Genomic DNA, 13,496 nt, shown 5'->3' with positions numbered 1-13,496 from the left:
GATCAGTATATCTTGGATCTTTGAATTAAATTGCATCTCTTCCTTATATGGATAGTTTGATTTTGTCTGTCAATCAAGGTGAGTTGTATGCTGGATTTGGCCCATCTGTATGTTGATTCTAACTTCCTAGATATATGTTGTCCTTTCTATTAAGTCAGTCAAATATTCTTTTCCATCTTGGTGTAATCAAATATTCTTTTCTATCTTGGTGTTGTCTGCATAATATTATTTTCCATCTTGGTGTAATCAAATATACTTTTCCATCTTGGTGTTGTCTGCATAGATACCTCTTTTTTTATTTCAATGCCTGCGAGGATTGTGAGTATAATGTTAAATGTCTTTTATCAAAACCAACAGATTCTAAGGAGTTAACAATCTCCCCCTTTTTGATAATGGCAACTTATTCACAATTTTAATATGAAGTATAGAAAGTCGAAGGTACTTCCCTGATAGGAACTGTTCGTGGGTTCTTTAACTCCCCCTGCCTATGAGATCAACCGATGTTGTATGCTCCCCCTTTCTATATGTCGTGTCTAGATTTTCTCCCCCTTTGACATAATCAAAAAGGAAAACAAACAAAAACAACAAACACGATAGGCAAAAAAAATGATACAGGCTTGTGAACAATCACCAAGACACATTCCTCATGCTTGTGAAAGTATGAGGGTCATAAGCAATATCAATCAACACAAGAAAATGGTAAGCTTAGTTAATAAGTACAGTAATACCAAGACATTCTCGAAGGAAACAAAATCTTTCCTCAAGTAAGGGATTTGTTAAAAAAATCGGCTAATTGCTTTTCAGAATCAACAAATTCAAGTAGAAAAACACCATTTTCAACATGATCACAGTATATTTAGATAGAATAATGACACTATTATAATCACAAAGATAGGTACTCCCTCAAAGGATGAATCATAGTCGAGGAGTTGATGCATCATCCAAAGTAGTTGAGTGCCACAACTTTCAACCGCCAAATACTCAGGAAATAAGAGATTTTCCCAAAAGCTGGCATGTTCCACTGGTGCTTTTTCTGTCATTTTTATCACCTGCAAAGTCAGCATCTGAATATCCAATTAAATCAAAATTTTCAGAAAAAAAGGATACCATAACCCCATATCAAAGGTTCCAATGAGATATCGAATAATTCGTTTCACAACGGTGAAATGTGATTCCTTTGGAGCGGATTGAAATCGTGTGCATTTGCAAACGCTGAACATGATGTCTGGTCGACTAGCAGTGAGATATAATAGAGACCCGATCATTCCTCGATAAATTTTTTCGTTAACTGCTTGTTCTGTTGTATCGGATTCTAGACAAGTGGAGGGACTCATGGGAGTTCCAAAGGCTTTACCCTTTTCCAAACTTTTTGGTGAACTCTTTAGCATACTTTCCTTAATTTAAAAAAATTCATTTATCTGATTGGTTTTATTCCGAATGACCAATCTATTTTCGTCCAATTTGTTGTGAAATGTCCATTTGGTTCCATACTTGATTCTTTTCAAATTGATCAAGTTCTTCTTTCATTGCTTGTGTCCAAGACTCATCTTCCATTGCTTCATTAAGTCGTTTCGGTTCCATTTGAGATATGAGAGCTAATGAAACTGGTTTCTTGAGAGAGGATCTCGTATGGATTTTGTAATCTGGTTTTTCCAGAATAAAGTTTTCAGGATAGCTGGCGTTGTGTCTCCATTCCCTGGGAATGTTTACTTTATCGACTGGATTAGTCGACTCTACTTCTGCAGTAGCTGACTTTTCAGTGAGATTTTTAGTGGACACTGTTGGAACCTCGTCTACTGGTTTGGATGTATCAATTTCATCCTCACCTGCTTCACTTTCCTATATTCTTGGATTAGTGTCATCAAATACCACATGGACAGATTTTTCAACATTTAAAGTTCTTTTATTAAGGACTCGAAAGGTCCTGCTAATAGGCGCATAACCTGGAAAAATACCTTTGTCACTTCTTGGATCAAATTTTCCAAGATTTTTCTTACCATTACTGTGGACGAAGCATTTACATCCAAAAGGATGGAAATAACGGATGTTAGGTTTCTTTCCTCTCCAGAGTTCATAAGGAGTCTTCTTTAGTATAGGCCTGATAAGACACCTGTTAAGAATGTGACAATTAGTACTTACTACTCCTGCACAAAAATGATCAGGAAGACTTTGATCGAGTAGCATTGTTCTTGTTGTATCTCGTAATGATCAATTTTTCTTTTCTGCTACTTCATTTTGCTGATGTGATCTGCTTCTTTGCATGTCCAAGCTTTCGATGCCATATCCAAGGATAGCTTGAGATTCTACTAGATCACATGATGAGCTGAGGGTGATAGTTTCAACTCCAATTGCTTCTCCTTTTGCGTTATCTCTAATTCTTACAAATCCTCTCTTTCTGGTTGGAGCATCCACCCACATTCCTTTCTTGTAGGTTTTTCTGGTATGCTCATGCAAAACAAGTAGATTAATTTCTTTTTGGTACCCAAGTATTTTTGGGTCATTGAGGGTTAGGATTAACAACTTTTGGTCTCCAAATTCATTTTCTAAAAGAAAATTTCCTACCGTTAAAAGATTTGTGACCAATGTCACCACAAGTATAACAAGAGAAACTAACAAAATTTTCAGCAGAAAGATAAGGAGAATTAGATATAGATTTGTTGGAACTATGATTATGAGATCTTCTCCTGTAATTGAGAGTAGATCTTTTGGATCTGACAGAGATATGACTAGAAGATTTTCTGATATTGTTCAACTGCATTTTTACTTCCTCCGTGTTTTCTTCTAGTAAGTCGACTTCAACCTGTCTTGCTTCGAGAAGAATTTGCCAACCTTTCTTTTCTTGAGCAATCTTATTGTATTCATCAATGATTTTCTGCAGTTCGTCAGTAACCATATCCAAAGATTCTTGTAAGTTATTACAGTTTGGGCAATTGAAAGATCTTACCTTACTTGTTTCACCTAGTGCCATGAAGCATATGTTGGCGGTTTCATCATGATCATCTTCAGATGTTTCTCCTTGACTCCAAGCTTCGACATTTTTTGGATCGTCATTTCTTCGATTATTTCTCCTTTTTCGTTCTGGACAGTTTTGTTTGATATGTCCTAGTTTTCCACAATAGTAGCAACGATCATCATTTCTTTTGAATTCATTGTTATTGAATTCCTGTTGAGGTCTCTGTCTTCTTTGTCTAAGCATTTGTTTGACTCCTCTATTTATGAGAGCCATTCATTCGCTTTGATATTCATTGACTTCCTCTCCAATGTCAGATGTCTTAACCGTAAATGCCACAGTCTTCTTTTTATCATCCTTGTTGTACTTGTTAATATGATTCTGTTCATAGGCCATTAGGTTGCCTCGAAGTTCATTTTCTGCAGATCTTCGTCTTCAAGAATAGCAGTTTTAGTTTCCCAAGCCTTGGGAAGACTTCTAAGGAGTTTTCTGACTTGTAGTGCATTTGAATACACCATTCCAAGTGATGAGTTCGCAGACAATTTTACTGAATCTCGAGAACATGGTTTCAACATTTTCATCTTCGGCCATTTTGAACAACTCATATTCAATGTAAGTGAACTGATCCGAGCTTCATTTACTTTAGTTATTCCTTCATAAGTCACTTCTAGTTTGTCCCACATTTCTTTCGCAGTTTCACATATTGATATTTTGTCATATTCTGCTCCACTCACTGCACAATATAACAAACTTATAGCTCTAGCATTAATTTGAATTACCTCTTGTTGTTCCTTAGTGATATCAAATGATTTAGGATCAAATGGTTTTTCAGTGCCATCTTTTTCAGTCAATCCAGGAATAGGCTTCGAGCCCTTCTTGATAACTATCCATGCTTGATGATCATTTGAAGACAAAGATTTTGAATCTGTTTTTCCAGTGAGAGTAATGTTGTCCATTAAAGTATGGTGGTTGGTGTGAAGAATGTACGTCTTGAAGTAATGCGCCAGGAATTTGATAGTGTGCCATTGGATCTTTGCTCACGTGTGGTTAAACACTGAAGTAGTGAGACCTGCTCTGATACCAATTGAAAGTCAAGAGGGGGGGTGAATTAAAATTCCCTTCAGTCGACTTTCTAATTTGGTCAGTCGACTCACCTGCACGTTAGTAAAACAAATAAACAGTAATAATAACTTGCAGTAAGTATATACTGGTTCGGATCACTGATGTGGTGCCTAGTCCAGTTCCCTTAGGTTACAAGGGTTTCCTTAAGAGCTTGTTGAGAACTTCGGTGTTACAGAATGTTACAATTAAGAGTCCCGTCTGATATGCAAACCAGATCTTCTTCTTCGACACAACCTCTACCTGTATAACCTACACTCAGATCTTTCTTTCTCTTTTCTTTTCAATTATTAACTCAAGGGTGTACAATTTTTTATGAAAGATAAAAGAAGATTACAATATAAGTTCAAGTGAAGTGCGTGCATCACAACTGAGGCTTAGGTGAGGATTATATAGTAGCTGAAGACTGCTCTTGTTAAGGAATAACCCGAGGGATTTTTATCTCAATTAAGGATAATTGAGATATTCCTTGATTAAGGTGATTTGCTGATCCATGTCCATATCATATATGTGCATGGTAAATCGCTTATTATCCTTCTCGATTTTGCTAGCGTGATTTGATTAGCAGATCTTGAGTCCTTGGCGTAATTTGCTGCTCCATCTTGCTCAACTTGGCTGGCTTGATTTCTTTCCTTGTCTGATCAGTATATCTTGGATCTTTGACTTAAATTGCATCTCTTCCTTATATGGATAGTTTGATTTCGTCTGTCAATCAAGGTGAGTTGTATGCTGGATTTAGCCCATCTGTATGTTGATTCTAACTTCCTAGATAGATGTTGTCCTTTCTATTAAGTCAGTCAAATATTATTTTCCATCTTGGTGTAATCAAATATTCTTTTCTATCTTGGTGTTGTTTGCATAATATTATTTTCCATCTTGGTATAATCAAATATTCTTTTCCATCTTGGTGTTGTCTACATAGATACTTCCTTTTTTATTTCAATGCCTGCGAGGATTGTGAGTATAATGTTAAATGTCTTTTATCAAAACCAACCGATTCTAAGGAGTTAACATTTTCTATATAATTAAAAAATAATATAAATGTGCTGAAAATGTTATTTTAAAGAACATCAAAATACCTAACCATCCAATGTAAAGACAATTTTTAGTACTATTAATTTTATTTTTATAGAACTTATTAGGGCGGAGAAAATATTTTCAAAATATTAAATATGAAAAAAAATAATTCCTCCCTACAAAATACACCCTAAACTAATGGCCCCATCGTATTGCAGGGTCACATCAAAATGTTTTCTCTAGCTAACTAATGTCCAAAACACTTTATATTTTGCGTAATTGGCGTTACAAAGCAAATGTCATTATATATGTAATTTTATGATTAATCAATTTTCAATCATTTCCCTTAATAACTCCTCAAGTTTCTATTTAAAAAAAAAAGGAATAATGGGACATGGCATTCATTAGGAGAGAAAGATGTTTCGTGACGTCAAGTATATTTTGAGGAAAATATATAAAGTTTGGTGATATTATTAGGTAATTTCTTAAACATGTGTGACTATCTAGGGAAATTACTCAGTTTTCAATCAATGAACATGAATTAGAGCCTATTTGGATGGGCTTTTAAGCTGGTCAAATTGGATTAAAAGCCAGTTTTTGACTTATTAGAGTGTTTGACAATTATCAAAGTAACTTATTTTAAGTAAAAAATGACTTATTTTATGCCAAAAGCTAAAAGCTAGGTGAGGGGAGCTTTTTTTTTTTTTTAACTTAAAAGCCTTTTTATGTTGACCAAGTATATTACCTTTTTGCCCTTAATTCTTTTATACAATTTCCAAATTGCCCATATTGAATTATTATTATTATTATTATTATTGTATTTTTTAAATTATTATTATTATTTTATTATTATTATTATTTTTTAATTATTTTTATTATTTTTATTTTTTTAATTATTATTATTATTTTATTATCATTATTTTATTATTATTATTTTATTATTATTATTATTATTTTATTATTATTATTATTTTATTATTATCATTATTATTAATAATATTTTATTATATTATTATTATTATTATTATTATTATTATTATTATTATTATTATTATTATTATTATTATTATTATTATTATTATTATTATTATTATTATTATTCCTCTTATAAATAATTTGTGGTGGTAAAGAAATATGTGAATGATAGGAAAATATTATTACTTATGGATGTAAAATATAAATTAATTTTGTTTTAATTTTTTTTAAAGTATAAAAACCTTAAATTAATCAACTTTTCATCATGTTAACAATTTAAAGGGTATTTCAGACATTTTGATAAAAAAAGTGTTTACCAGCACTTATTTGCCAAACACATCAACAACTTTTTTTTCAACTGCAACACTTTTATCCAAACACATAACTACTTATTTTAAAAATAGGTTCCAGCACTTTAAAAAATTACTTTTTAAAAGTTACTTTTTTTAAGTCAATCCAAACGGCCTCTTAATTTATTTTAATTAATTAATTTGACCAATGAACATGAATTATATATTTTCTTAGTTTTTCTATGTTGGTCAAATATATATTTTTAAGGCTAATAACTCACAAGGGTAAAATAGGAAGAATAGGGCCATTTATACATTGATTTTGTGAAATCACAACTATTAAAGATCATCTATTTAGTAAGGACGACATATAAATAGGAACGAATGAAGTATGAAACATGAAAGATATCATTTCATTTGATTTTTTATATATTTGATAGATGTACAAAGATAGAATATAACATTAACATGTTTTCTTTTCCTTCCAAAATGGAGAGTCGGCACTTGTCCTTCATTATCTTTATCTCAATAGTGCTCTTCCTCTACTCTTTCTTTCTTCTATCTCAAAAATGGAAGAAATCAAAATCTCCAAACAAAAATTTGCCTCCTGGACCATGGAGACTACCTTTTATAGGAAACTTGCATCAATTAATGAGCGATCTACCACATCGTTCACTTAGAAATCTATCGAAAAAATATGGCCCGATCATGCACTTACGTCTTGGGTATATTTCAACAATTGTTGTATCGTCATCAGAAATGGCAAAAGAAATCATGAAAACTCAAGACCTCTATTTTGTAGATAGGCCACAAATTATGTCCGCGAGTATCATATTTTATGATTGCACGGACATAGCCTGTAGTCCATATGAAGATTACTGGAGAAATATGTGAAAGGTTTGTGTCCTAGAACTTCTTAGTACAAAAATGGTCAAATCATTAGCTTCAATTCGACAAGAAGAGATATCAAATCTCATTTCATCTCTACGTTCCAGTACACCTGACTCATTGATCAACTTATCCAACAAGATTTTTTGGTTTACGAATACTGTAACTTGTAGGTCAGTATCTGGAAAAATCATACATGATCGAAATAAGTTTATAATGTTGGTAAAAGATATTTATTCATTAATTGGAGGATTCGACTTAACTGATTTATTCCCTTCCCAAAAGTGGCTTCATAATATCAGTGGAATGAAATCCAAATTGTCAAAGGCACACTCAAAGGTTGATGAAATCTTGGAGAAAATCGTTAATGATCATCGAGATAATCGAGTAAAAGGTAAGAAATTTAATGGTGAGTCTGGAAATGAAGATTTTGTTGATGCTTTACTTAGAGTAATGGAGAGCGAAGAATTTGCACCTCCTATCACAAATCAAAACATTAAAGCAGTCATACTTGTAAGTATAGTGCATCATTAAAGTAATTTTATTTCGTGTTATAAATCTAAACTTCGATATTTACACCTTTAATTTTACATGTAGGACATGTTTCTAGCTGGAACTGAAACAGCTTCTACAACAATAATTTGGGCATTTTTAGAACTAATGAAAAATCCACGTGTCATGGAGAAAGCACAACTCGAAGTGAGAGAACGATTAAATGGGAAAAAAACATTTAATGATACTGATTTGGAAGAGTTGAATTACTTGCAATTTGTTATCAAAGAAACATTAAGGCTACACCCTCCGGTTCCTCTACTAGTCCCAAGGGAATGTAGAGAGGAAACAAAGATCAATGGATACACAATACCTGTGAAAACCAAAGTTCTGGTTAATGCATGGTCAATTGGTAGAGATCCCAAATACTGGCATAATTCGGAAAGCTTTATACCTGAGAGATTTGAGAATAGTAGTATTGACTTTAGAGGAAGTCACTTTGAATTTATTCTGTTTGGTGCAGGAAGAAGAATGTGTCCCGGAATGTTATTTGGTTTAGTTAATGTTGCACATCCTTTATCCCAATTACTTTATCACTTTGATTGGAAGGTCCCTCATGGAGTTAATCCAAATGATTTGGACACGATTGAAACAGAAGGATTAACAGCCAGGAGAAAGAATGATCTTTATTTAATTGCTACTCCATTTGGTCTCTCTAAATAAAGACATAGACATAAAGAACTTTGAATTTTATTTAAGGTAATTAATAGCATATTTAAGGTGATGAATAATAAGGCAATAGCGTCTATTGTATAATAGAGTAAGTTTTTTTTTTTTTTTGCATGTATCTGTATTTTTCATATTTGTGACTTGTAAACAATGATCCATAGATATGTGAAATAAATAAAACATTTAGCTATATGATATCCTTTTTCATTAATATTTATATTTTTGGAATTGTTTCATTCTTCATTATGTTAGCTAAATTTTGATTGATCTTTTAGTTTCATATCCAATTTGGTCATCAAATTAGGCCCCCTTGACCTTTTCCGAAGTAAGTAAAACTTCACAATCAACTTTAATGGTTGTAACTTGTAAGGACAAATGTTATAATTTCAAAACCTATTTGATATTGACATATCATTGTGATAGTTCGAAAATATATTTATTCTTTTTTCAAATAATTAATGGCACGTAACAACCATCCAAAACAAAGTGTAAGTGGTATCATGCAACCTCTCTGTATCTGAAATTGAATGTTGATGGAACTATTCCAATGGGAGGCAGCAAAATTGGAGAGTAGGCATTTTAATAATCTACTTTAAAGTATTTCTTATTTCTAATTACTTTATTTAATAGATAAAGTCCATAATTCACACCTTTTCATTTTCATAACTTCTACATCATAGTAAATGATGGTGAATTAGAAAGACATTAATGTTTTCATGAAGTAACATACATTCATCTTAATGCATTAAATGGATTACAAATTTAGATTAATTTTACACGTTGAAATATACACTAGCCCTAAATTTCAATAACCAAAACCCCTCATTTCTTGGTTGCATTAACACTTAGAAATAACTACAACTCCCAAATTCTAATAACCTAAACCCCCTAATTTCTTTGCTTCATTAATAGAACATTTTCTAATAACTACAACCTACGAAATTTTAATAACCAAAACCCCACATTTCTTGGTAGTTACATATACATTTATGATGGTTATTGCATACATATTTTTATTTTCTTCTTGAAATGTTTCTTAAGCTTAATTAACACATTTGAATATTTTTTTCAAATTTTTTTATACATCTTATATTATATATTTGTTATTTTTTTTTTAAGTTTTGCTTTTATGAAACTTATACCCTTTCATTTATTTATTGTTTTTCTCTTTTATATGCTTTAAATATCGACCTTCATATCTCATATCTAATTACCTATTCAATTGCTACTATTAATATATATCTATATCTCTCATACTTTTCATATTCACAACCTCTAAATATTTAATTTAAGATTTGAAGATAACTTTTGGTGTTCCTCCAATTTTATTTATGTAAATCATCTTCTTTGTTTCATGAGATCCTTAGGTATCCTATTCACTCTATAGTTAAAGTAGTGAAACATTTATATAATTTTTGTTCTATTGATTCATTCTTTAGTGTGACTCGACAAAGAAGGATCTTGAATTTTGATTGGCTATGATAGAATGAGTCGACAAGAACTCAAAAAATTATGTAATACTATTTTTGTATTTCTGTTAACATCTATATTGTATGATTAAAGTCTTAAGAAAGATGAGTACATCGTATTTTTGTGTTTTTTATCTATTAGACTTTTTAAATTTAATTTACTATGAATTTCTGATTGATTAGTCATTTGTGGCTTTATTGAAAGTTTGTTAACTACTAACCAAAATTCAAAACTTACAGTTGCTTGCTTAAAAAAACGTGATTTTAAACATTAAAATACACTCCTTATTTGGTACTTTTTGTCATATTTTAAAGATATATTAGTAATGATTGCATTTTATTACTCACTACATGTTTTCATAGAATTTTAATTATTCCAACAAATCTATGAAAATTCTCACGGAACAGACGTGCAGCACACATATCCAGAAACTAGTATTACTAAAAGTGGGAAGAACTCAAGTCAAAAGTTGAATTACCCTTTCACCCTTTTAAAAAAAAAATATTTTATTCTTTTTTTTTTAAATAATAATTATAGATCAACTATATATTCTACATTAGTTCTCACAATTATGATTAAGCCTATAGACTCTTCTTTGCTGGCACGATGCTAGCTGCTTCAAGCCTTCAATTATAACTGATGAAGACCAAGGATACTCCCAACAATTAAGTATGGATTTGATGAGACTTTTTTTTTTTTGGCTAAAATATCTTTAATAATTTGATTTTCTTCAACTTCTTAGCTTTAATACGTTGATTCACTTCAACTTCTCTTACCTAAGGCCCCTTATTTAAAGTCACATAGAAGAGCACTTAATTTGCAAATCTCATTTGAACATTTGGCTCCAATATGCCAAATTCTCTCCGATGAAGAACCATTTTTTTTCATTTCTCTTTCTTTGTTTTTACTTTTTTGATTCCTTTATGGTAGATCTTCTAGGTACAAAAGAAAAAAAATAGCATTGGTCTTTCGAGAACTATTAGGGATAGTAGCATTAGTGTTCGCATTTGTATCAAAGACGTCATCATATGTGATAATATTGATAGATAGAGAATGAATGTTTGGAAGGCAATAGATTTTTATCACTATGTATGGATTAGAATGAAATAAAGATATATACTTTTTTACACACTAATAGTTTTTATTCGAATTGATGTAGATGAAGGATACATATCACCCGAATATGTTTGGAAATGTTTCAAGAATTCAAATTTTGGTATTATTTCATGTAAAGTGGTTCCTTTGTAAATGATTTTTATATTTACTTTTAAAAAATTCTTTTTATGTTTTCAAATTGGATATAAAATCTACGTGTAAAGCGCGTAATGAGAGATTATTGAGGATAAGTTATATCGACATATTCAAATCATTACATGTTATATTATCTTAATTAGCTTCACATATTTCTTGCTTGATAAAAAATGCAACATTCCACTGTTATGGATTTTATTTAATGAATATAATGTAAATGATAAAAATTAATATTGTTAATTTCTGCATTTCCTATAAAATAATTCAATAATATTGTAACACCCCGCTTTTTGAAAGAACTAGAATTAGAAAGAAATCAATTTTGGAAATAATCAAATTTGAAATTTTTGGCAAATCAAGCTAAGTATAAGTTTTGGGTCAACTTCAAACGACCATAACTCCTAGAACAAGATGAGTTAGGTGTGCTAAAAGATACCGTAGGAAAGTTCTTCGAATTATCTTTCCAACGCCACTGAGTTTGCTCAATTTCAAGTTCATATGAGGGAGATATGCCCATTTGAAGTTGGGTTGTCCAGATAAAGAAAGACAAAACCGGATTTTAGAAGGGTATTATGATCTTTTCACTATCCAATTAATTAAATTCGTTTTTGGTAATTAAGTTTGGGTATAAACTGAATTGGTTCAGTTTACGCTTCATAAAATTAAGCTAAGGTTTTGAGAGAAGAGAAAAGAAGAGGAGAAAAGAGGAGAAGAAGCAAGGATTCATCGCGTTCTTGAAGTTAAGCTTGTGGATTTTGCCAAGGGTTGATCCCTATGAGGTATTTGAGATCACATAGCATTGGGTTAGTTCACCCACGTGTCAATCATGATTTAATTCAGCGAAATGATGTTCTTGAAAGTATATAAATTGAGTTCTTGATGGATTGTGTTGAAGTTTCTATTGGGTTCTTGATTTTTGAAGTTGTTGAGAAGTTCTAGAGTTAGATTCATGAAAGTTGATGTTGTTTTGAGTATATTCTTGCATATCTTGGTTATTTATTCGAATCTAAGTGTTTGGGGAAGGAACCAATCAAATCTAAGTGTTTGGGGAAAAGAAAGAAATGATTCATATTAAAAATAATAAAATAAGAATGAAATAGAAATAATAATATAATATTGAGGAGAGAGAATACAATTCTTTTTTAGAAAATAAATAGAGAATTGGGTTAAAGTTGGTTGTCTGAAAAAATAGTAAACTCTATATTTGGAGAGTAAAATAGAGAATATGGTAGAAGATGCCTAGATATCTCTTTCCAAGCAATTAAATCTAATTGAGACCCATCGATATATTGTCCTTCACTACATTTCTTTCCTATCACTGTTTAATTTACAACAACAATAATAACATATATATTTTTTTCTTAGGTTTATTCTTTTTATAGAAAGAAAAAATCTATTTGTCATTTTTCGTTGTTTTTGGACATTGAAGGAAAATCTTTTATTTATAAACTCAAAGTTTCTTGAATCTTAATTCAAGTTCTATCTATTCTGTATATTTTTGTATATTGAAAATAACTAGTAACATCCCTATTTATAAAGGTGAAAACCAAATTAAACTAGGATTAGGAATCACTCTAACTAACAAATCTTAATTAAACATAACTAAGTAAATATCATAAATAACAAATCCTAAACAACTTAGAATTTCTACTCCAACTTCGAATTATTATTTCCAACATTCTCCAGTAATTCAAAGTTGTAGACTCTTGTTTTTCTTCTTCTTGTCATTGTTGTTGAATTGGAGAACTTCTCTTCAATTGTAACATCTCGCAATTTGAAATAACTAGAAATAAGCTAAAAATTTGAAGTAGTCATTTTTGGAAAGAATGAAAATCTGGAAATTTGTTTAAGTTAGGAAAAGTGAGTTTGTGGTCAACTTCAAACAGCCATAACTCCTAGCTCAGAATGAGTTAGGTGTGCTTCCAAATATGGTTGGAAATCTCTTGGAATAATATTTCCAACGCCGCTAAGTTTGTGCGATTCCGAGTTCGTATGAGTAAGTTATACCCTTTGAAAGTTGGGTTGTTCAAATAAGGAAATGTCCAATCCGGATTTTTGAAGGGTATTTCAGTCCTTTCCTTATCCAATTAATTAAATTCGTTTTAGTGAATTAATTAAGGGTCTAAACTGAACTTGGTCAGTTTTACGCTTTTGGAAAAGAGTTAGGGTTTTAGAGAAGAGGAAAGAAGAGGAGAAAATAGAAGGAGAAGCAAGGAAATCCTCAAGTTCGTCGAGTTTAGCTTGTGAATTTCCTCGGGGGTGATCCCTACAAGGTATGTGAGATCACATAGCATTGGGTTAGCTCACCCACGCGC

The 13,496-nt window shown here is 31.2% G+C and overlaps 1 protein-coding gene across 1 annotated transcript in view; it reads left to right on the top strand.

The window, feature by feature from the left end:
- LOC125834152 (premnaspirodiene oxygenase-like) overlaps positions 1-13,496 on the top strand; it is a 438,006-nt gene that overhangs the window by 360,230 nt on the left and 64,280 nt on the right. Inside the window, exons 2-3 of the mRNA XM_049513345.1 lie at positions 7,634-7,752; positions 7,837-8,340. Coding sequence (XP_049369302.1) covers positions 7,634-7,752; positions 7,837-8,340 — 623 coding nt within the window. The remainder of the gene's footprint in view (positions 1-7,633; positions 7,753-7,836; positions 8,341-13,496) is intronic.

The sequence above is a fragment of the Solanum verrucosum genome, unplaced genomic scaffold, assembly GCF_900185275.1.
Source record: "Solanum verrucosum unplaced genomic scaffold, falcon-dt-bn FXZP01000108.1, whole genome shotgun sequence".
Taxonomy (NCBI): Eukaryota; Viridiplantae; Streptophyta; class Magnoliopsida; order Solanales; family Solanaceae; genus Solanum; species Solanum verrucosum.
Note: the sequence above shows the minus strand (reverse complement) of the source record. Positions and strands in the feature narration are given on the sequence as shown.